Raw genomic sequence first — 24,661 nt, 5'->3', positions numbered from 1 at the left:
TACATTTGTAAATGTTTTAATGCAAGTACCGACGATTCTTGTATTAATTGATATAATACTAATCGTATATATTACATACTGATATATTGTTATAAATATGTACTAATCATTTATTTAAAATATTAAAAAAATAAATGTTAAAAAATATTGAATGACAAGCTACCAATGAATAACAGCTTTCTTAGATAAATAGGTCAAGTTATATGTATACTATTATATTTATAAATTCGAATTCGTAGATGTTCACTTTACAAATCTTTTTTTTCATATATATATATATATATATATATATATAGAATGGACAAAAAAAAATTAAGAGGTGATTTTAAAAATCAATTATTCTTTTACGAGACGTCACGCGCTAACATTCTTTTTCTTCACATTATAAAATTACAAATCTAAAAAAAAGTCTTGAAAAAGAATAACTGATATTTGAAAGCACTTAAGATCCATTGGCCAATATATAAATAATATAAATAAAATCTTTAATGATTCTTTTAAGATCAATAAATTATTTTCATAAGTTATTTTCATAAATTATACGTACACTATATATATATATATATATATATATATATATATATATATATATATATATATATATATAGTGTATATATATATAGTAGTATATATATATATATATGATAGCAATAATAACGGTGCTTCATTTTTGATTTGACCTACATAAAAATGAGTAGGAAGAGCTTTCCTTTTTATCTTTTCTCTGCATTAATTTTTTCTTCATTCGCGTGGGAGTCGATACGTGCTTAATAATATGTGTGTGCGCGCGCGTGTGTATGCGTGTGTGTGTGTGTATATATATTATATACATGCTTGTGTGCATGCATGTGTGTACTTAAGCGCAAAAGTATGCATCACATCGTATTTATCCAGACGGCAGACAAACATGCTCTTCAGCATGTACCGAACACCTGTCGCGTTCGTTCATTTCTAAAGAGCTCTCTATTACCGAACTCTAATACGTTTACACGTGTATTAGAAACGGCCAGTTTAGTACATTTTCGTTTCTCTTTTTCTTTTTTAAGATAGAACTATAATTTCTATTATTTTATTTTAATGGAAATTTGTTAATCAAAAAAGAGATAATTTTTTTTTCTATCTTTCTTTTTTTTTTCCTTTTCTTTTCCCTGAGAATCGATGAGAATTATACGTAATTGATTGATTGATTGATTGATTGATCGATCGATCGATTGACTGATTAGTTGATTGATTTATCGATTGATCGATTGAATAATTAATTAATTAATTAATTGATTAAATTAGATTAAGTAATATTCAACAACTTACAAATTTGCCGGAGGAATTAAAGGCAGCAGACGTTCGGACGAAGTAACATAGTGCATAGGCCAATATTCTCGATTCTTAGTATTAATTAAGATCATCGTGATCTAAGCGAAAGGAACTTGCCTCTCTTTCTCTCTTGTTTACTTCCCTTCTCGATACTTTATACGTGATTTTAATACGATGATTCTCACATTATTTGATCTGATAAGATCTCGTCGATTGTCTCCTCCGTATTACCGAAACGCGGACATATTTGAAAGAATACGTTTACGAAGGAAATTAACCAATAAGCAAATAGTACGACGATGACGTCAGCGGGAATGTAAACGCGCGCGCACGATGAAATCGATCTACATATAAAATATAATCAATATCATTTTTTTTGTTTTGTTTATATTCCTTTTATCTAAGCTAATCGTTTATTATTATTCCTAATTAATTCTAAACTTAACAATGTAAAAGAAGAAATATATAATCGAACTTAAATAAAGCATAAGGAAGGATGGAAAGAATGAAAGAACAAAGTTTGAAAATAAATACTGGTTTACGTTACGAATCGCGCGGTAAGTTGTATGTAAATGATTAGCCAATGAGGTAAGGAGAGTTAGTTGGCGGCGCCATCTAACGAACGTTTCAAGCTAGAGGCGCTGCATCGTTAAGGACTAGAAATAATGGTCGCCATATTTTGACGAAAGAGTGATTATAGGTGAAAAGTAAGAGGGAGATGGTGGTGATGATGATGATGATGACGATGACGATGACGATGACAATAACGATGACGATGATAGTAGTAGAAAACAAGAAAGAGAAGAAAAAGAAAAAAAAGAAGAAGGGATAAAAAAATGGCGGCGATGATAGGCCATCAGTCGTACCCCGTGGTGCTGTGTATTTGCTTGGACTCTATGATCTCTAGACAGCGCGACGACAACGAGGACGATGACGACGACAAAGAGAACGAACGAGGACGATGACAAGGACGAAGCCAAGAAGCAAGGACGTGACGATAACGAAGAGATTGTCGATGTTGGATAAGAAATAAGAGGGAATACAGAAGGTCGAGTTAGATGTAGAGTTAGATTTAGAAGAATCTGACGAAGGTGAAAAGAAGAGGGAGGAAGAGGAGGAGGAGGAGGACGACGAAAAGAAGAAGAAGGAGAAGGAGGAGGAAAAAGAGGAGGAGGAGGAGGAGGAGGAGGAAGAGGAGGAGGAAAAAGAGGAGGAAGGAAGAATGCCGCTTGAGCTCAGGGCCAGGACGATCTCGCGGCAAAGAGTGAGCGGCGAGAAAGCAAAGAGCTCCGAGAGGGCGGCGACGATACTGTCGCCGGCGACCTTGCCGTCGCCGCAGCACTCGTATGACATTTGGACGCGCGGAGGACGACGACGCGACACGGAGACGTTAAGCATGCGCACGTTCGCGAACAAGCCGGGAGTCCGGCGACCGTGCACGGACTTGACGGCTTTTCGCTTTCGACTGAAATCGAACGTCGACTTGCTGTCAGCCTGCCCTGACCTGCCTCCCCTTCTCTCTCTCTCTCTCTCTCTCTTTTCTCTCTCTCTCTCTCTCTTTCTTTCTTTCTTTCTTTCTTTCTTTCTTTCTCTTTCCTCCATCTCACTCCTCGCCTCCTCCTCTCGCGCACGCGTGTCCCTTCTATTAGTACAACGTACATGCGACATTATCTAACTTCTTATGCCTAGATAAGGCTCGTCTTAAAATAAGAAATCGAAAACCAATTGTATTCCACTAGGTGATAACATATGTTACGTTCATTGAGAAAGTTCGTTTCATTGAAAAAGGACATATTCAATGTCATGGCCATTTGTCTATTATTATTTTCATGATATTTACATATACATTAGAAATACGAGGCTATGCCGCTCTTACAAATTTACTTTTTATCTAACGCGTTATTCACAGTTTGCTTTACCGTGTCAATCATATTGTCTGCTGAGAAAATATTTAAATAAGAAAAGATTCTAAACATTTGAAAACCACAGTTAGATATATATAATCATGATATATATATATATACATATATATATATACATATATATATATACATATACATGTACATATATATATATATATTCCATTCCACGACGAATTGTAAAAGTAGTATAAATTATAGCTCGGGATTTGTCTTTTTAAAAATTGATAATTAAACTATTTGTTTTTAATATACAAATATTTTAAACAAATTCATTTTCAGACATTCATTTTTTAGATCTTAGAAAGATAATATAGAATCCTTTATTTACATCATTTGTAATTATTTTTCTTTAAATATTATATTATGGGGTAAACCTTACAATTTAAATCTTATGAAACTTATATTTACATACATGGAACTTTTTCTTTGTAATGTTCCAGTCAAAAAAAAATAATTGCAGAGTGAATACTATATTTAATCGTACATAGAGATTAAATCTTATAGTTATTTCTTCTCTTCATTCAAATTATACTTTGTCTTTAATTTATCTATTTCTTCCATCTTCTTGTCAACGTCGACTCGCTTGAACGCTTTATTACTTTGATAATAGAGGACCACTAGATAACGATTACACACATTGAAACCGCTGAGATGGTCACATGCATTTTTAGCATCAAAGATATCTTCATAAACGACAAATGCAGTTCCTCTAGTTTCAGCTGTATTACCACTAATTTAAAATAAAAATATAAATAATATTTTTGAAATTGTGATATGAATAAAATCAATGAAAATTTCAATGAATACTCACACTCTGATTTGTCTAATTGCCCCATATTTACCAAAGATATCATACATTTCCTCTGCTGTAATCTTGTAAGGTAAATTTCTAATATATAAAACTCGATTTACTTCTGGTGGAAGCCTTACCTGTAAAAAAAAATTAATATTTTAAATATCTATACAAGCACGTTTAGGTTATGTAAAATTACTTCATACAAAATATACGTCTCGAATAAACAAATCGTTTTATTAGTTCGTTTTTATTTTAATATTTACATTGGCTCGACGTTGTAACATAGCCATAGTCATTTTGTTAAGATAAAATTATTCTTCGTTACAAAAACAATGTAAACAAACACGTTTAATAACACATCAGACACAAGACTACACCTTAATATAGCTAACGACAATGTGACCAACATTACTTTTTTAAACAGGATTTACGAATAGAAAAACGTAAGTAGATCTCATTTTTAGTTCTTTTTTTTTATAGTATTATTTTATTATTTAATTTTTATTTATTACATACTTAAAGAATTTTTAAAGTTTAATTTAAAAAATAATTCACATTATTAATGTTAAGTAATTATCGAAGCAAAAATTAATATTTAGGCGAGTAAGTGTATAAAATCATTAAGCAGATAATTTTTATAACTATCAAATTCTTTTTACATATTTTTGTTTATATATAATATATATATATATATAATCAATTTTGTGGTTTCAATTTAAGAAGATAGGTTATGTTGGTGTTATTGATTTTATTTGCAATGGTTAACATAAAACAAGAAATACATTAATATAACAGATTTTGATATAAAACAAATTTGTCTTTAATGAAATTCAAAAATAAATTATTACTGTAAAATAAATTATAATAACATATATTATCATTAATTTATATAATCATTAGAAATTTATTTTATTTTCTATGTGTAATTAATTACTAATCAAAGTTATTTTATATGAAGCAATATATGTCAAAAATTTTTATATCAATAAAATTTATTACGAAATATATAAAATCAGCATTTAAAAATTTATTAATATCAATCCATTATATATGTGCTTCAAGTATGATAGATTTTAGTATATATGTTACACAGTTTAAATTTTATTTATAATTTATTTCGAACAACATTTTATATAAAAATGTAAATGTTTTAAATTAAAAGTTCGTATTTCGAATGATTCTATATAATTCTTTAATTTCAAACTTTTAAAAGAGATTATTTACTTGTGTTTAATTTTTTTTTCACAAGTTATGAGTGTGAAACAAAAGACTAATAGAAAAGTTTGATAGTTTAAATATTTCTTCTATGGGCATTTCAATAGTAATTTTTTTTCGTTTTTTTTTCTTTTTTTCTTTTTTAAATATTTTCACGTATAGCATACAATAAGCATACACGTGCATATTAGAACTTCTAATGGAATGAAAAGATGGCACAGCAAATCCGTGTTTCTATGTAACTATACCTGCCATAATATTTGCCCGAAATTAAATAATTATATTTTATTGAAAGCGGCAATATCAACACTTTGAACATAATCTTCGATTTCCTGTATTTGTTCAGTTAACCAATCGACAGACACTTTATCGTCCTCCACAACACAAGAAATTTGAAGTTTATGAATACCAAAAGCAAGTGGTACAAGTTTGGCTGAAATAATAAAATCATAGATGTTTTATTAATTTATGATAACATATTAATTGTTTTATATATATATAAAAAAAATAAAAAAACAAAATGCTGAAAGCATAAAATTGTAATTGAATAGCTCATTGGACTTACCTGCACCCCATAATAATCCATCAGTTTCAATTTTACGTACTTCAGTCTCCATAATTTTCATATCAGTTTCATCATCCCACGGTTTAACATCAAGTATTATGTTAGATTTAGCAATCAATGCGGGCTCTATTTATAAGAAATACATTAAATCGTTGTAAAAAAAAAAAAGAAAAAAAAAAAAAGAAAAAATGTATGAACTCACTTTTAGCCTTCTTTGCAGCATATGCAGCAAGACGTTCTTCTCTAATTTTAGCAGCTTCTGCATCTTCACCCTAATAAGTTAGAAATTGATAGGATTGGTGATTATAATTTATCTCGCGAGATAATTCCGTTAATTAGTTACTACAATTTGTATTGAAATTTGTGTCAAGAATGGTAAGAAATGGTTGACTTTATATGGTTGATATTAGTGTCTTGGGAATATCTGGTGTATACTGATTAATAAAAATACGCGATATTTCTTGTTTTTGTTTTTAAAAATTCTAAAAATGAAAATTAAAGAAGCATTCCATGTCTTTGTGGCTTACAGAATATATGTTGAGTAAAATGTTGATATTTCTATTAGTAAATTATATCAATCATATGTATGTATAATTATTATATGTAACAAATTTAGGAATTTTTTTTTCCATCTTCTCACTTGCCTCTGAATCTGAACCAAATAGATCGATATCTTCATCATCGTCTTCTTTGTTTAATGCATTTTCTAACTTATCGGGTTTAGCAGGACAAACTGCTAAAACTGGACATGGAAGTATCTGTTCTCCTTCAAGTACTTCTACACGTTTTTCCAACTTTTCAATAATATATCTCAATTCTTGAACAACTATACATAAAGTTCGTTAAAATAATATGAATTATTGTTTAATGTTGTTATCTATTATATTAGAATTAGATACAATTTATTATTATATAAATAAGATTAATATATTGGTTAATAATACATAAATTTATAAAATCTAACTTATCCTCTATCTTTTTATGATATATTTATCAAATATATTAAGTGAATTAATTAATTTGTAGTTTCTAATGTAAAAATTTTATTTATTCTCACCATTTCGTAAATCTTGGTTATCTTTCTCAAGAGTAGCTATGCGTGATCCAACATCTTGATTGGAATGAGATACTCCAGTAAGTGCAGCAATATCATCCATCTATAAATGTATTAAGAAAATATTAAATATAATATTTCCTTGTATTAAATTTATTTAAATTTAAATTACACATTATAAAATTTATTTCAAGTTTTTAATATTAATTTACTAAATCTTAATCATGAGAAAAAAAAATGTCACTAGTAAGACATTAATATAAGAAACATTTTTAATGAGACAAAAGTATTTCTATGTGTGTATGTGACATCTGCTTAAGCTGGCTAGGTATTAAATAATAATTATATTATATGCACTTGGCTAATAATACATGTTACAATTATAAGCAGACATGAAGATGGAATATTTTGATAAACATAAAAATTTGTTACTATGATAAATGAGTACTGTACTCACACATTGTAAAGATTGTTTAATATGTTCACGTGCCTTGGCAACTTCATTGGCTAAACTTCCACCAGCAGGTAGGATTGGACAAGTGGACTGTTGGTTTTTCTATATCCATCGATATTAAAGGTTAAATTACACCAGATTGATTAAGACAATCCAATCTATGTCATATCTCCACTAATATATTTTAGAGTTAAAATAAGCATAATTGGTTGTTGATCAAGTGGAGATAGACATTAAGATAATGTTTACACATATGCACGAATTACGTATAATTTGTACACAACGAAGCAAGCATTAAAAACAGTTTTATTATGTTAAGTCCCATAGATAACCATCACCAAAAAAATCTTAAATACTAACTAAATCAAATTGTCATTAATTTGGTCATATTAATTATTATTAATTTTAATACTTAAATCTCATTAGTCATAACTATTTTTTGCAAGAAAATATAGGTAAATTTGTTAATGCAAGCATGCTTTATTAAAACAAATATAGTAATATTAATTGGAATGAAAATTATTAATAAATAAATTATAATCTAACAATATATATATATTGTTATATATATATATATATAAGATATATCAGATAAGTCATCCAAAATCAACTCCTGAGATAAGGATTGTCGATTCTTTTTCTCATAAAATTAGAAATGTACATTTTTATTATACATTTCTTTATACACTTTTATATTTATTTTAAATGACTTACTTAGTATATATGAAAATGGAGATTTATTTAAATAAAAAATTTTAATAAGCATAATAAAAAAAATATGTGTTAACTAACCTAAAATTGTGATTGTGCTGAAGTCAAATAAAAAATGTGCCATTTATACACATATAACAGTAATTTTCTAATACATCAAAATTAATACCTGATTAGACAATTGTTCTTTTTGCTCCTTAATATTGTTTTTTCCATTTTTTCTTTTTTTATGTCTCGTATCAGCCTTGTTCTTTTTTTCTTTAAATTTAACTTTTGAGAGACACTTTGTAACCGTATCATTACAAACTTTAATATCTTCATTTTTTACACAAATCTCATCACATTTTTCTGTGATATCCAAGTTGTCCATTTTTAATATATTACACTCATCTTCTTTTTTAAGATTTTTAAAATTTTTTACTTGGTACTTATTCTGTTTTAAAATATCAGTAGATACGTTATTATCTGGGAGTAATGATTTATTGTCTTTACATTTTTCAGATTTTCCAGATTTTGATTTCGTTGAAGCATTTATATTTATTAGGTCTTTATGCTTGTTAATTACAGAGTTATGAGTGTTAAGGGCATATCTTCTTATAATCTTGTTGGACATAATCTTAAAACATGTTTCTCTTTGTGCAAATACAAGTCTTGCTAAGAGCACAAACAGCGTAAAAAAATTGACTACATATTAATATTATGTAATTTATAAAAAGATATGTAAGAGTGAACTTTTATAGCACAATATGCACGCATTTATTAATTGTATCTATGTGTATGTAAATTGTGTAATATGAATCTACATATAATATGGAATGTTTTCATAATATAATATGTAAGAGATTTTCAAGTATAGTTAGAATACCACTGTTCAGATTTCTCAGTGTTGTATTCTTTGAGGAAATATTTTATCGTGAAAATACCTATGCTGACCTGCATCATAGCTTAAAATACAATACATAAAGTTAGTTTGCAATTAACAAATTTTCCCAACATCATAAAAATTCAGGAGAACACACGGATAAGCATTAAAAGGATCTTGTTATTACCCATCACCAGATATTCCCTCAAATATGTGTTAAGGATGTTAGTGGTTAATTAAATAGCATACTCCAAACCCATGAATATAAAATTGTAAGTGAAGGAAAAATTTATGCAGATTAGCTGTGGATGCTGGGAGCAATGATAATAAATGTATGTCTAATAGTTTTATATTTATACATTTTCTCATGATACGCACTGAAGATAAGATATTAATTGAAATTATGAATTTAGGGGAATTTGTATATGACACATTTACTATATACTGCAATAGTTTATCTAATTCAAAAATTTATTGGTCTTTTTTTTTTTTTTTAATTTCACATAAATCAACAAATCAGATGGAAACAATGATTTCTTACCTTAGTCCTTCGTTCAAAATATAGCCGCTCTGCTTTATCATAGGATGGCTTGTCAAACCATACCTTCACAAGTGTAAGAGCTGTTGCTGTTGCCATATTTACTGCAGTTATATTTGAAGCTAAAGTACAATAATTTCTGTAACAAAATTTGTATTGAAATAATTTATATAATTATATCATTATTGATGAGATATTAATATTTAAAGTTATAAAAGTTGTTTTTGAAAAATATATTGCAAAAAAATTCTTGATGTATGTATAATTAAAAAACAAGAAAGAAAACAGATAAAGTGAATGAAAAAAAGTATGCTTAGATAATTAATAATAATATAAAATCTGTTACGTTTATTAAATAAAAATACAAAAATGTCAAATAGTTCTATAATTATATATACATATACATACTTTAAAATAGTTTATGTCATAAGCACATGATATAAAAATAATTTCCTTTGATTTATATAACAATAATACTCACTAACAACTATCATCATCGCTAAAGTAAATATTTTCAGAAGTATTGACATTTGTTGTCTTGTAACAAGATAACTTTAGTTGATATCGTGGTTTATTCGTTTTCAATGTTTGATCAGTAGATTTAGTCATTATTTCATTTAGTATATCATAAATTTGTTTCTCTTGATTCGTAGGGCAAACACATGGAAATATTTCCATAGGATCAAAGTATTGTATAAATGCTTTAAGCTCATTAAATGAAGAATGCATGGAGTAACATACATTATACGTTCTTTCTCTGTGTTCATCCCACTCAGCTATCTTTGATATATCTTTTCCTTGCCATTTTAATACCGATGGCACAATAATTAATATATTTTCTTTGCTTACATCATAACGACATTTTAATGATCGATCTGATTTTTTAGTGCATGCATGTATAGGAGTACTGTTAGAATCATTTGTAATATGGGGAGCTATTTCAGTAATAGAACAGTAAGTATTGTACACAAGATCTTTAACATGAATTTTCATATTTAAAGACTTTGATAATTCTATGTAAAGAAACTCTGAACCATAAAGGGCAGAACATTCCAGCATAACAACATTCCTTGGGTCTTGATCGAGCCATTCCTTAATTGCTTGATGTATTTTTATTATACTTTCTTTTCGAGATGGTAAATAAGAAAAGTTAGGGTTTAAAAAAGTTGTATCTAAATAAATTTTATCAAGTTTCTTTGGAAGTAACCTACAGCCTTGTTTTACATGCAAAGATCTTAATTTTGAATAATCATTTGGATTAATTCTAAAGTCTCCAGTATAAAGCACTAATTTATCTTGCTTTTGAAAGAGAAACATGAGAGAGCCTGGACAATGCCCAGCTGAAATACTTATTACTACAATAATATGATTATTATCCTGTTTATCATTATATTCTATAACGACTGGAGTGTCTATATGAATCTCTTTTATTTTGCAATTTTCATTTAAGCTAAATTTATTTTGTAGAATTAATTTACTAATTGGACTACAATAAAGATACTTATTACATTTCTCTAAGTATTCAAAGAATAAATTATTTAAACCATTCATATGATCTACGTGACAATGACTAAGAAAAAATACAGAAGAGTTAAGATTTTGTCCGCTAAATGAATCCACAGAGATAGCTGGTAATTCCTCGATAAGCCCAAGAAAAGTTGACATTGTGCCATTTGAAATATACCTGTAATATAGAAACGAAGTGTGCCAACTATACCGTTAACCTCTTACAGATTAATAAGATAAGGGAAATGCGATATATACGTAAAAATCTTTAAAAGATTATTCTATCAAGAGATCCATGAAATACGATTTATAATATATTCCTTTTATTTGATCTTTCTACTAGTTTTAAATTTAAAACAAATTAAATTCGTGAATTTTTATTGAACCAGCTGTTGTAGGCTTAAATATAACGAACTAATCCACACACACACACACGCACACATATATATACACATACATACACACACACATAGTTATATGTTTCGTAGTTCACACACAATAAAATTAATAGAAATAAAATAATTACAAGTAAAATCGTCTGCACATGTAAAAAAAAGATGTATTCTTTATCGTTATTATTTCAAGTTAACCATGTGCGTATCGATCGTTTCATTCGTCTCTATATGTATGTATATATACACACACACACATATATATATATATATAATTTTAATCCAGATATTAAGACCATATATATTACATATTTTTATAATAAAATACTATATAATTACCTTAATAATCTTTTGATATATGTTGGCACAAGGAATTTCACAAATTTGACGCAAGAATTGTCTCTCCTGATCAATCTGCCACGGGTAATCAGTCTGTACCGGATCTAGAAATCAAATGGAGAAAACAGCGAAGTACCTATGCATACAAATATTATAAGAGAAACAGACAAAGCAATGGCGGAAGATTTCGTAACTAATTCTCGAAATGTTACTAGCTTCTGTTTTATAGAATGTTTTGATGATGCTTACACGCGAAAAGGATACGCGAATTTAGATGAAAATATATGTTGAAAAATAATAGAATGGAAATTTTTTCATACAAGATTTCATTTCCGAATAAATTGTTATCTTACATATAATCTGTATTACACTGTTCAAATTTATTTGATTAGATAATAAGGAATAAACAATTAAATAAAAATATTTTTTAAGTATCTTATTGATAATCAAAAATGATCTATTAAATTAATAATAAATAATAATAAAATTGTAACTATATATCAAAGTTTACGTAAAATAATAATTTTAAATTCAACGATATCGATGAAATCATTGAAACGTTTATTTCATTTAAATTTGGCGGGTAACGAAGTTCGATATGTACGTCGTTAGTCAATTTCTATTAGCGTCGTTCAGTTTGTATTGATTTGTCAGATTAATTTTAAAAATGGCGGCGCAAGGTATACCATCTAAAATGAAGGAATTACGTTTACCTATATCAAGAGTAAAAACCATAATGAAAAGTTCACCTTATGTCGATACAGTCGGGCAAGACGGACTGTATTTAGTTACGAAAGCTACAGTAAGTTTTTAATGATAAATATACGGAAGTTCGAAAGATGCAAATGCATTCGAGTACGGTGGTTAAGCCGACTTGCGTATTTTACGGCGGGATTATTAAAAATATTATAATTTTATATTATTCATTATCTTTATTCGTTATTATGTTTATATATGTTTAAATTAGAATTATTTATATATATATTATTTGTCAATTAAAAATGTTTTTATATCTTTAGGAATTGTTTATTCACTATCTGACAGAAGAAGCTCATATGCAAAATAATAAAGGGAATAATTTAGATTACAAGCATTTAGCAGAAGTTGTACAAACAAATGATACATTGGAATTTTTACGGGAAATAATGCCACGAAAAATTACAGTAAGGCAATTCAAGGAGATGATGGCATCTAAATCATCGAATAGTAGTTCTTCTGAAAGTAGCTCAGACTCAGATAGTGATAGCGAATCTGATACTGACTCTTGTTCTAATAGCGACAATAAGGAAGATAATGAAAACTCATCTGGTAGTGAACATGAAACAGAAACACAAGAAAATGGTAAATGTAGTTTCAGTGATAAAAGTGAGGCTAGTGTTAAAAGTGACAGCGAAGAGGAATCTAAGAGGTAGAAATAAACAAATAGAATAAAATTCTATTATATTCATAGGTTATGCTTAATAAGTATTTTAGAAAATATTTAGTCTACAATTTTATTTTTAAGATATTTTATTGAAGACATCAAATTATGTCTATATGATTCTTATTAATTAATATGGATCATATTATTTGTAATAATGAGTGACCAAAAATATGAAAAATTTAGTCAAAATTAAGAATAACAAAGAATATAAAATTAATTGTTTCACTTGAATATTGTTAATTCAACTACTTTTAGAGAAAAAAAATTTCTTTTGAAAGAAATACATTTTTAAATCTTTATATTTCATATATTTTTCAATAAAATTATCATTTTTAATTTGTGTGTATTTACAGTAAAATAGTGTCTTTTATAATGCGCACGTGTATTTATTTAAAAGAATTGATAATTTTTATAATAAAATAAAAGAAAAAAGCAGTATGCAATTTTATTACATATATATATAATATATATATATAATATAATGCATTAGTATTATTATAAATAGTTTAAGAATATAAAAAATATTATGTGCCTTACCAAATTTTTTAATAACAAAAACATACTGATTTATAATTTTTAGAATCACATTTATAAGATAATATAAAATATTCTTGTCTGATTTACATTTTATTCTTGATGTAATTTTGTTGGTTTAGGCGTTGAAAATACATCATAACAGTCTTCATTTAACTTAATAGCCAGAAAGTAGATTTCTGCCAAAGCAATTACTAATGCACATATTATACCCAGTAACAGTCTAAATCCAAAATCTAAATTACCAACTATTAATTCTACTCCGACGAAACCAAATGCAAATCCTGCTAATACAGAGAAGATAAATTGTGCAACAGCAATTAGTTGTTTATTTATTTGCTTCACTGTAAATAAAAAATGGAATAATAATTTAATCATATAAATAATAAAGTACCAATCAAAATATTATTTCTTACTTTGATATGCTAATGTATCTTCTGGTAAATCTTTTCGTGTGGAATCAATACTTTTAGTCATAGCTTTATATTCTCTTGCATTTTGTTGCGCTGTCAGTTTTTGTATTCTTGCTTCCAATTCAGGATTTCTAGGTGTAATTTTTGGTGTTGGTAATATTACATCAACATCCTCTAATATTTCATGTAAATATACTTTTTTAGCTGTAGTTTTTCTATATTCTTGTAAATAATTATTTAACCAATTTATATCACTTAATTTCAATAAAACGTCATTGCACTTCTTCCTATTACTCTTCTTTAAAGTAGCAATACCAGGTGGTGCATCATTTACATCGGATATGTATTTCCAAACAAAGTCTATTAATTTTGTGTTTGGTTTCACACATATGGATGGATCATCGATTGTTTCTACAGGCATTTTTATATCGTATAAAAATGATATAGATATTTTTCAAAAAATAATATTAGTATTATAATGATATTAAATATTTATGTGTACGTGGCACTATTATAATTATTTTAAGAATATTTGGAAGCTGTAAATGTAAAATATTAATTAAATCAAGGTGTAATATGTAACTTTTTTTCTAAATCGATATAATATTCTTTGATTTCGTTTTCTTTGTCCTGAAAGGCTTTATCCACTTTTTGACATTTGTCGCTCATATCATTTATGAACTTTTCCCATTCCGCTTTACGAATTTCTCTATTATGTTGCAAAGCAAAATCCTGTTATATACAAGTAGTTATAAAATAGTTATCATATAAATGAATTATTTTTTTATTGCTACTTTTGAAGTACGTACACTATCAAATTCTTCTTGTCTCTGAAGTACTCGTTCGCACATACTAAGTGCAACATCGATGTTTGCTTTTAAACTTGGTAAATGACAATCTCCAAGTTGTTCAGCACGTGGCAACTGATTTTGGTCTAATTCCGTTGAATATTCAAGAATTTTGAAAAGTCTTTCCACTTCTCCGTCGTCTCTCTTTTCCTAGACAAATACAAATCAATAAATATACTAATTTGTCATATTTAAAATCTTAATGCATAACTATTTCATTCATCTCTTAATATTACAATATTATAGTAAAGAATAGGTATATATATATATATATATATATATATATATATATAAAATTGTCATTTGTCAATTGTATATTATATATAATGTATATATATATATATATACATTATATATATATATATATAATGAGGAAAGACTTTTGATGCTTGCAAGTTTTATTTAAATATATAATGTTTACAAATTTCAGGTTATATATGTATCAATGTAGATAGAAAATTATAAAGTTAAAAAAAAATAAATTACCTTCACTCAGGTGAGAAATTTATTTGATTTCTTTTTGATAATGAAATAATTTTTAATAATTGTTATATTAGAAGAATATTAATTTACCTGAAATTCTCTTAAGAAAAAAGTTACTTCTCCTTGGATAAATGGTCGATGTTCAAAGAGTCTAGTCCAAATTTCTCCCGTGTCTACGAAAACGTGATCTCGAATAATGTCATTGTAATCATCTTTGATATAATAATATGTTATTAAGTTTAGAATATTTTTCTTTCTAAATTTTCAAATATTATTACATGATCGAACCTTTGATAACGGACGCCATGCTGTCGATGGAAATACTTCGTGAACGTAACACAAATGAGGTTCAATCATATGATCGAGTATAGTACATTGCGCAGGCGTGGTATACTTATCTTCAATCGATTTTTCTAAATAAAATAAAATAAATAGATTATGCAATATAAAATCAATAGAAAAAAAAGTAACAATTCAACAAAAATTCATTGAAATATAGATTTTATATTATTTTATAATTAATATGTATTTTAAATTAAATTTTCTTCTCGTTAATTAATATATTGATTATAATTTAATAAATTTATTAAAAAAATTATAATTAATTTTATTACAATTAGAATTGAATATTATTGTTGTTGTAGCGTTAATATATTTTAAAAATGATGTATAACCTATTTCTTCTACGATATATTTGAAATCTATCGAATAGAACGAGAAAATAAGAGCCAATCATAGAACGTCTTCCATTGTCATGATACGTTTTTATATCATTTCTACTTTTATTCGAAAATATATCGTGAAACTTCGACGTGATGCCTAGAATATCGTTTAACAAATCGTTTAATGTTACGTGTGAATTACTGATTGTGGGAGAAGTAATTTGAGAAGGAAGAGCATAGAATTGCGTAGAATTTGAGACGTCAGGTATTATGATCAGGAGCTTTTGAATGAAATGACAAATATCGATTTGCAAATCCTTATAAGAGATATAATATTATTCGCCGTTTTCGTTGTAAAGCTTCCAATTGATATTATCATGGAACAATTCAAAAGAGAATTAATCATAATTAATTACTCTTTTTTTTATATTTATAATAATAGTCAGTTAATACATTAAATAATAATAATTATTTCGTATGATATTTTAAATAATTTTACTTCGTTAACTACCGTCAGTATGTTTCAAAGAAATTTACGTTTTTATCATCAGTCGATCAACGATTATTACGAATGTATGTAGTCTTTTTTTTGTTTTTTTCTTTGTTTTGTTTTTTATTTTATTTGTTAAACATACAATTTTATTTTTCAGATATTATATTTATCACTTTTGTTTTAATATATGCAATTAGAAAAGCAAAAGAGAATTTCGTAGTAAAATTATTAGTTTATCTCTGTTATTATTTATACTCATACGTACAACGTCATTTATACCATAGTACATTTGAAATGGTACATATGTGAATATTATGATATTTCTCTGGTAGCTTTTCTAGTTAAAACGTAACGAATAGGTAACGTGTATAATCTTTCCAATTAATTCACTGGTTTCCTTTCTGCGTGACAAACGTGCCGTTACTCTCTAAGTCTTGTGGATCTTCCAAAAGGAAACTAACTACAGGAAGTTAGTTTAGTTTCCAATTCGACGAAAACCACGAGAAGCTCCACTGGTGACTCAACGTCAAGTAAGTGTCTGACTTATCGTCGATTTGATCACTTATCTATGTTTCTGAGTAGCATGGACCTTGATCACTGATAAACACACAAACATAAACATACTCATTATATATATATATATATATATATATATATATATATATATATAACTTCCCCCACACAAACGTAAATAAGATATATTGATATTTTTGTTACTAAATCCTCCTTTTTTTTTCTTTTTTTTTTTTTTTTTTTGGAAATAATATAAAAAATCCATGCTCCATTTTTATATCCAATTAGAACAGCGTAAAACCTTTTTCGACGTTTTGTTGAATTCTTAAAAAAAATATTACGATGAAAAATCGATACTAATGAAGCTATCAATAAAATTTAGCATAATAGATGAAGTAAAATGAGATACGATCGTGATGTAAGATCAGAGATCGTTTACTTACTAATGTATCGTATAATCAAATATTCTGAGGTTCACGATGAAGCATCAGTACCACCTGGATGGGCGTAAACCTAAGTAAGCATACATTACGTAAATAATTTCAGACAGAATACGATAATAATCAATACTCTCCCGTTATGGCGCCTACGTACATGTATATTTTATTAACTTGTAAAGAGAGAGAGAGAGAGAGAGAGAGAGAGAGAGAGAGATATTCCTGACACTTACTGATTTATCTGTCTAAACGATAAGTTAGTATTAGATTATGTTATATCATGAAATATTCCGTTGGAATAATTTTAATAATTTCTTCTTACATTTTTAATAAATTGAAAATTTTTAACAAATACAAATATATTTCAAATTAAGAAATTTCTACGTAATTTAAATAAATGACGTAAAGATTTTAGATATTAATAATGATCAATAACGAATCGGTCAATAGTTATGACGTCTACATATATATATACATATATATACATATATATATATACATATATATACATATATATATATATATATATATATATATATATATATGTATATTTTATTAGCTTGTAACGAGAAATATGCCTGATACTCGCTGATTTATCCATCTAGACGATGAGTTGGAATAAGATTATATTATATGATCGAATCTTCCATTAAAACGATTTTAATCATTTGCTTTTTTTTTACATTTTTAATACATGAATATCTAATATTAAGTTTTTCTATAATCTAATTGAAAATATATCTTAAATTAAAGAATACCGATGTAATTAAAATAAATGACGTTATTTTTTCAGATTTGTAATGGTCAATAGCGAATCGGACAATAATTTCGAAGTTACTGCTGGAGCCGGATAATAACGGATGCTTTCGAACGGAAAAAGGGATTAAAATAAATCGTGAAATGGAAGAGGAGGAGAAGATAATGGAGAACCGTGGAACAGAATACGCAAAATTAAACTGAGTTCTTGGAAACAGAACAGAGTAAGAGGAGGGAAGGTAATTAAGCAGTTTCGTTTGATAAATGATAAAAGGCCAAAGACAATAATGGTATATCGAGGAATGATGATCAAGTAGTTATAGCATATTCATTAATACATAATTATACATATACATATATATATATAGACATATATATATATATATATATATATATATATATATATATGTCTATATATATGTATGTATGTATGTATGTATGTATATATTATAACAGAAATTTCATGTATGCTATTGTGATGATTCCATATGATTTAGCGATAGCTAAATTAATTCAATTTAAAATAATGTTCCTTTCATAAGATAGAAAAGTTTAATAGGTATTGAAAACTGGTTGTGTCCTAATGGTTTATAGAATTGATATTGAAATTACGGGATACATATATTTGGATAATTGGTTACGATATATATCTTTTTAATTAATATTTGTTTTATTAATACTTAAAAAATTTTATAACTTTAATACCATTAGTCGTAATGATAGCTAATTATTACGAAATCATCGTTCATGTTTTATTTGCAAAAACAATTATTAACTGATTACGTATTGTAAAACAATATGAAAGATCACATATAGAAAATTTGAACATATATGAGAAATTGCGATAACACTTAATGATTATTTTTATTGGATACATCACGTAATTTAATTTATTATCATCAACGATTTCGAATGTTTAAATCAACTTGATTTGTATTTTCATCTGTCTATTTTTAGTCTTTTTTATTATTGAATTTTGTTAACTTACTAACATAATTTTTATTTAATAAAGAATGTTTGTAGTCATATCTTGTTATGAGAAGTTCAGTCGTTAGATGTATTTTAAACGCGGAAACTTTAGATTTCCGTCTTAAAATTGGTTTGCTCGGGTAAAGTAGTAAGCGGATTTTTGATTAAATATAAATGGAGAGAGTACTCAGAGAGTAGGAAAGAGAGAGAGAGAGAGAGAGAGAGAGAGAGAGAGAGAGAGAGCAAGAGAGAGAGAGAAAGAGAGAGAGAGGAAGGGAGAAAGAGAACTAGAGACAAATAGAAAAGGATAAGATTTGTGAGTAACGAACTTACTTTAGCGTACATTGTAATATCGTAATTATTCCAATTATTCTCTCATTAGTTAGTTCTCATTAATATGTTCTCTCGAGAAATGTTTTGTCATCGTGTAAAAGAAATGTAAGATTTTTTGCATTTAAATAAATTGCATTATATCAACATTAGAAAGATAAAGATAGGGGGGAGAGAGGGAGAGAGAGAGAGAGAGAGAGAGAGAGAGAGAGAGAGAGAGAGAGAGAAAGGGAGAGAATACGAAACTTTATTATGTTTTCTAGAAAAATGTGAGCTGTTTACAAACGTTAAAACAAATTTTCTAGTAATACATTGTTTCATAAGGGATAAGAACGATATAGAGGAACGGTATTGAAGTCTTGAACGTTAAGAAAACGACGATACAGTAAAGGAAAAATATTTAAATCATAAACTGAGTAGAATGTAAGTACATAATGCAATTTCCGACGTATGTACATATCGTTAATCTTTATAAGAAAATTCACTATTATTCATAGTTTAATAGATCTATAGTAGGCTGATAATAAGGTTGGTTGTACGAAGTTCGGCTCTGTGGATTTCGTGTTAAAGGATTTCCCATGGTAATATCCTCTTTTCTCATGTTGCAGAGAAAGCGAATAGCTTCTTCGTTGTCGGTCTTAAGCCGATCTGAACATACGTAAGCTTTTACATAGTGTATCTACGTATCTACATGTATGTATATATATATATATATATATATATATATATATATATATAGGTAGATACATATGACATGTTTGGGATTCGCACACGTTACGTGCCAAACCTAATGTAAACTTGCAATTGTGTACTCGATATCGCCGATATCATAGCCATGTAATTTATGGATTAGATATGGATCGTTCAGCACTTATCAACATGGTTTGTATTTATTCACACGAATGTTCATATTTGTAATTAACGTGAGATATAATCTTATGGCGTTTAAATATTTTCTTTTAATTACATTTGTTCTTTTTCTCTCTTTACATTTTGTTATTTAATATCAAAAGGAGATCAAATAATATATGTATACGAATAAGATTCAAAATTAATTATTTATTATTTCAGATTATAAAAGTTATCATTCTATCACTACGTAGACCGATTTAAATAATCAAACATGCTTTTCGATATTGTGCATTTATTAATTTATTTAAAAAAATCTTGATTGGTACGACAACACTAGATGTAAGATTTCACTGATCCTTTAAGTAAAAAAATATTTCTTATATATTTCATTATAATTAAAAAATTAAACGATTTAATTTCATTTCAGACATTAAGAATAAGTAATATGTAAAAAACTGAATGAATCGCCATTGTTCGGTAGAAAATCCTGTGTACAAGGAAGTATTTACGTTCATATTCGCAGATTAAAAGGTAACATAGTTCGCAATTCTGTTTAATTCCTCATAGAATTATAGTCAAAAATTTAAATAAAGAAGTAGGAACATCATTGTAAAAAAGATTATCGTTGTACGATCAGAGAAGATAAGATAGAACCAAAATTGTTCCTTCTCTCTCTCTCTCTCTCTCTCTCTCTCTCTCTCTCTCTCTCTCTCTCTCTCTCTCTTAATTACATATTGCATCGATTAACATAGACCTCGAACATTATATCAAAATTGAAGTCGGCGTTGGGTACTTTGGTCTGCTCCTTGCCTTATGTCCAACAAATACAAGTGCTTAAGTATAGAAGGGGTAGATGAGGAAGACTTCAAAACGTAAGGTAGTTTCAGAGAGTAGGATTAGACCACGGTTAGAACAGATAAGTTTGCCTTTGCTCGATAACGGCAACTGTAAGAGAAGATTATCTACTGGAACAAGCACTTACATTAATGTATCTATTTATGTATATATCCATATATATATATATATATATATATATATATATATATATATGGATGATAAAATTCATATAAATCATAATATATGAATATATTTTCAGATCATCATAATGGGTGATCAGAAAATATTAGGAACAATGTCAACGATTATATCTTCTCAAATATTTCTTTAAAACAATTAAAAAAAAGTGTCAGATTTGATCATAATTCATTTTCTTTTTGAGAAAAGAATATGATTATAATGTTTGATTTTTTTTTTTTTGATCATGAAAACGTTGATAAAAAGAATTATAAGTATGTAACAAGATTGAATAGAAGTACATACATGTATATTTATGTATTTACATATATGTACACACACATACATACAGACACACACATGTGCGTAAATATGAGAAAATAGAAGTTCGGTACTGTACAGGAAACGCTCGATCGGAGCATGAAATTTCCTTGCTCTTTGCTTATTAACTTATTGCATTTACTAAGTTCTCTCTAAACTGATATTAATTATCGCAGTTACTCGGCCCGATACGAGCTTTGCTTTTCCTTCCGACCTACTTTCTTACCTTCTTTCATCCTTATCTTTTTTTTTATCTTCAAATTCATTTTTCCCTTTCATTTATTTTAAATCATTGTAAATTTTTAAATTTATAAAATTAAAAAATTTTTAATCTATAAGCAATACGAATGATAGAAATATTTAATCCAATGATATCTTTCTATTATTTTTTGCAAATAAAATAAAATAAAAATATCTTCTTCATCATTTATCATTTTTAAATTTAACTGATTAAACGTCTATATTTGATTTATATTAATGCAAAGGTGTAAAGTTCAATTTAAATATTTAAACGTATGGCAAATACTTATCTTTCCCTCATATATTTTTTCCTCATTTTAATTAATTATTTTCACAATTTAAATTAACAAAATTATTTATTTTGGTAATTGTATGCTTATAATTCGTCTTCAAAAAAGTTTAAATAATAAATTAATAAATTAGAAAATTATATACTTTCAGAATAGCCGCTAGTTAGGTAATGTTTGTGAATGCGCTGCGATAATCGTTATCCCTTGCGATCTTGCGAATTGACGCCTATGTTTATTCAATTGAATCCACGAAATATTCCACAGAATTTACGTGCTCCTCGTAATTACAGAGAATTAATACAATTTTATTAAGGTATTATCTGTCTCTACTATACTAATCAATTGCCGAATAAACAATTTCTGCAAGTCGCAGCGTTATCTAAAATGTATTCGCAAAAATAAAATCGCTATGGTTTTTCAGGACCGTTTTATCATAACGGCAGTATCAATAATTTCCTTGCATTTTATTTGATATTCCAATTAATAATTAATAACTAATTATATTTTATATATATATGTATATAAGAAGAATTTATTATATATATATATATATATATATATATATATATATATATATATTTAGAGTATGTGCATATTTTCTTTTATTAATACAACTTTACAATTTTTCAGATCTCATTATACACACATACTATGATGCAGAAGAGCTCGCTATGGAATATAACGTGATCGTTTTTAACTCCTACCTGTCTACATAAAATATTAAATTAAATACATAACTTTAAAGCACTATCTAATATAGAAAGAGATAGGTAGTAACCAGCATTAATATGAACTTTATTTTTCGCTTGAAATTCTAGGAAATTCAGTATTCTTGGATCCTGGAGATATATAGTATCTTTCTTATCTTGTACGTAATATATATACTTTATCGTTTAAAATATTATATTCTTATATGTATATTTATTCGATTTTATTATAATTAAATAGATATATATCCTGTACATATATATGTATATTTACAGATTTATAATTTCTTTAGAGAATACTTAATATAATTTTATTGAATTATTTATATTTTTTTTATTTGCAACTGGATTTTCTATATAGACAGTTACTTCTACGTGGTGAGACTTGGACAATTGATATTCTTTGCTATGAACGATACAACGCAAACACTGCTGACGTAATTGCTGTATAATTTGATACATTTCAGAAGTATTTTATTTTTTATTTTACAGTTTTAATTTAAAGGATTAATTTAATTTAATAAATAATTTTGATTTCAAAATAGTCGGCTTTATGTAATATAAACATATCCGATCTTTTTACTTTCGATAATTTTTCAATAATTTCTAAAGTCTCGAATATACACGGAATACATTAAAGTAATATTTAAACAATAGTACATACGTTTGAATATTAAAAGACGGTAAAGCGCGAGAAACTTATAATTATTTTAATTTAAAATTTTAATACTTTGAAATTTTCATCTCGGGATGGTTGGCTTTGTATAATATAAACATAGAGCATCTTTTTATTAACTTCGAGGATTATCAATTTAGTTTTCTTTTGCAATCCAGCCAGTGAATATCGACACTTTCACTTTCTAAAAGTGAAAACTTATAAATTAATACTTTTGATAACTTTAAAAGTATTTAAACAATATTTAATCTATACGGAGTACAAAAAATTTATATTCGAACAATAATACATTTGTTTAAACATTAAAAAACGATAAAGCGCGAAAAACTTATAATTATTTTAATTTAAAATTTTAATACTTTGAAATTTTCATTTCGGGATGATTGGCCTTGTGTAATATAAACATAGACGGTCTTTTTATTAACTTTAAGGATTATCGACTTAGTTTTCTTTTGCAATCTGACGAGTGAACATCGACACTCTTACTTTCTAAACGTCAAAACTTATAAATTAATAATTTCGATAATTATTCAATCATTTATAGTTTCTAATATATATGGAGTATAATAAAATAATATTTAAATAATAGTATATTTGTTTAAACATTAAAAAGATAGAAACGTGCGAAAAACTTAAAATAATTTTAATAATAAATTCCAATACTTAAAAATATTAATTTCCGAGCAGTTAGCCTTGTGTAATATTAACATATACGGTCCTTTTATTAACTTAATGATTACCTTATGATTACCTTAATGATTAACTTATTAGTTTTCCTTTGTCCTCCGACGAGTAAACATCGACGGACTCTCAAAATGTCTATGCTGCAAGTATTAATTAATATTTAAAGTAAATATATTTTTATATCAAACGTTTCTTCAATAATTTATGGTTTCTTATTGTAACAGTGACTATTAATAATTTAATTTTTATTTTTCTGTTTCATGACGTCAATGCAAAAGCACGCGAAGCAAAAATGTGTAATCGAATATCTGTTTCGGTAAATTAAAAATATTGCGAATTAAAAACAGTGTT

General features: G+C 26.9%; 6 protein-coding genes across 11 annotated transcripts in view; 1 reads left to right on the top strand and 5 right to left on the bottom strand.

The window, feature by feature from the left end:
• The window catches only part of LOC124425003 (solute carrier organic anion transporter family member 74D), a 95,710-nt gene extending 92,748 nt beyond the window's left edge, over positions 1–2,962 (bottom strand). The window contains exons 1-2 of one of the 2 annotated variants that reach the window (XM_046964736.1): positions 2,178–2,962; positions 1,309–1,655 (exon numbers count right to left, since the gene is read on the bottom strand). The gene's annotated coding sequence lies outside the window, so the exon portion shown is untranslated. Of the gene's footprint in view, positions 1–1,308 lie in introns of both variants that reach the window. The other variant, XM_046964738.1, reaches the window with a different exon arrangement.
• Positions 2,963–3,112: 150 nt separating this feature from the next.
• Positions 3,113–4,443, bottom strand: LOC124425007 (splicing factor 3B subunit 6). Its single transcript, XM_046964745.1, has 3 exons — positions 4,293–4,443; positions 4,045–4,163; positions 3,113–3,963 (listed from the first exon to the last, which is right to left on the bottom strand). The coding sequence occupies exons 1-3, from the start codon at positions 4,323–4,325 to the stop codon at positions 3,738–3,740; spliced, it is 378 nt and encodes a 125-aa protein (XP_046820701.1). The 5' UTR covers positions 4,326–4,443; the 3' UTR covers positions 3,113–3,737.
• A 1,040-nt stretch (positions 4,444–5,483) lies between these two features.
• Positions 5,484–11,952, bottom strand: LOC124424882 (probable elongation factor 1-delta). 5 transcript variants are annotated; one of them, XM_046964441.1, is made up of 9 exons: positions 11,666–11,813; positions 9,432–9,567; positions 8,198–8,461; positions 7,321–7,419; positions 6,867–6,966; positions 6,454–6,635; positions 6,012–6,081; positions 5,810–5,935; positions 5,484–5,677 (listed from the first exon to the last, which is right to left on the bottom strand). In XM_046964441.1, exons 2-9 carry the CDS (start codon positions 9,525–9,527, stop codon positions 5,523–5,525), a joined length of 1,092 nt encoding a protein of 363 aa, XP_046820397.1. In that variant the 5' UTR covers positions 9,528–9,567; positions 11,666–11,813; the 3' UTR covers positions 5,484–5,522. The 5 variants fall into 5 exon arrangements, with proteins under 5 accessions (XP_046820397.1, XP_046820398.1, XP_046820399.1 ...); XM_046964442.1 differs by lacking the exon at positions 11,666–11,813 and adding an exon at positions 9,910–10,040; XM_046964443.1 differs by lacking the exon at positions 8,198–8,461.
• Positions 11,953–12,320: 368 nt separating this feature from the next.
• LOC124424739 (chromatin accessibility complex 16kD protein) lies at positions 12,321–13,199 on the top strand. Its single transcript, XM_046964195.1, has 2 exons — positions 12,321–12,467; positions 12,685–13,199. The coding sequence occupies exons 1-2, from the start codon at positions 12,333–12,335 to the stop codon at positions 13,075–13,077; spliced, it is 528 nt and encodes a 175-aa protein (XP_046820151.1). The 5' UTR covers positions 12,321–12,332; the 3' UTR covers positions 13,078–13,199.
• Positions 13,200–13,612: 413 nt separating this feature from the next.
• LOC124424630 (transmembrane protein 199) lies at positions 13,613–14,581 on the bottom strand. Its single transcript, XM_046963966.1, has 2 exons — positions 14,039–14,581; positions 13,613–13,966 (listed from the first exon to the last, which is right to left on the bottom strand). Exons 1-2 carry the CDS (start codon positions 14,454–14,456, stop codon positions 13,716–13,718), a joined length of 669 nt encoding a protein of 222 aa, XP_046819922.1. The 5' UTR covers positions 14,457–14,581; the 3' UTR covers positions 13,613–13,715.
• On the bottom strand, positions 14,537–15,741 carry LOC124424631 (biogenesis of lysosome-related organelles complex 1 subunit 5). Its single transcript, XM_046963967.1, has 4 exons — positions 15,655–15,741; positions 15,457–15,539; positions 14,845–15,033; positions 14,537–14,767 (listed from the first exon to the last, which is right to left on the bottom strand). The coding sequence occupies exons 1-4, from the start codon at positions 15,671–15,673 to the stop codon at positions 14,600–14,602; spliced, it is 459 nt and encodes a 152-aa protein (XP_046819923.1). The 5' UTR covers positions 15,674–15,741; the 3' UTR covers positions 14,537–14,599.
• Between the last annotated feature and the right edge of the window lie 8,920 nt (positions 15,742–24,661).

Source organism: Vespa crabro, chromosome 6 (assembly GCF_910589235.1).
Source record: "Vespa crabro chromosome 6, iyVesCrab1.2, whole genome shotgun sequence".
NCBI classification, from domain to species: Eukaryota; Metazoa; Arthropoda; class Insecta; order Hymenoptera; family Vespidae; genus Vespa; species Vespa crabro.
The sequence above is the reverse complement of the archived record's forward strand: the minus strand, read 5'-3'. Positions and strand labels throughout refer to the sequence as shown.

Excerpts from the sequence above, each read along its gene's own strand:
- LOC124425007 (XM_046964745.1), bottom strand. The coding sequence starts at position 4,325 with ATGACTATGGCTATGTTACAACGTCGAGCCAAT. Across the intron at positions 4,164-4,292 it reads TGTTACAACGTCGAGCCAAT|GTAAGGCTTCCACCAGAAGT; the intron begins GTAAATATTAAA and ends TTTTTTTTACAG. Across the intron at positions 3,964-4,044 it reads GCAATTAGACAAATCAGAGT|TGGTAATACAGCTGAAACTA; the intron begins GTGAGTATTCAT and ends ATTTTAAATTAG.
- LOC124424882 (XM_046964440.1), bottom strand. The coding sequence starts at position 11,093 with ATGTCAACTTTTCTTGGGCTTATCGAGGAATTACCAGCTATCTCTGTG.
- LOC124424739 (XM_046964195.1), top strand. The coding sequence starts at position 12,333 with ATGGCGGCGCAAGGTATACCATCTAAAATGAAGGAATTACGTTTACCT. Across the intron at positions 12,468-12,684 it reads ATTTAGTTACGAAAGCTACA|GAATTGTTTATTCACTATCT; the intron begins GTAAGTTTTTAA and ends TTATATCTTTAG.
- LOC124424630 (XM_046963966.1), bottom strand. The coding sequence starts at position 14,456 with ATGCCTGTAGAAACAATCGATGATCCATCCATATGTGTGAAACCAAAC. Across the intron at positions 13,967-14,038 it reads AGATACATTAGCATATCAAA|TGAAGCAAATAAATAAACAA; the intron begins GTAAGAAATAAT and ends TTTTATTTACAG.
- LOC124424631 (XM_046963967.1), bottom strand. Across the intron at positions 15,034-15,456 it reads TTTTCTTAAGAGAATTTCAG|GAAAAGAGAGACGACGGAGA; the intron begins GTAAATTAATAT and ends GTATTTGTCTAG. Across the intron at positions 14,768-14,844 it reads GACAAGAAGAATTTGATAGT|GATTTTGCTTTGCAACATAA; the intron begins GTACGTACTTCA and ends TGTATATAACAG.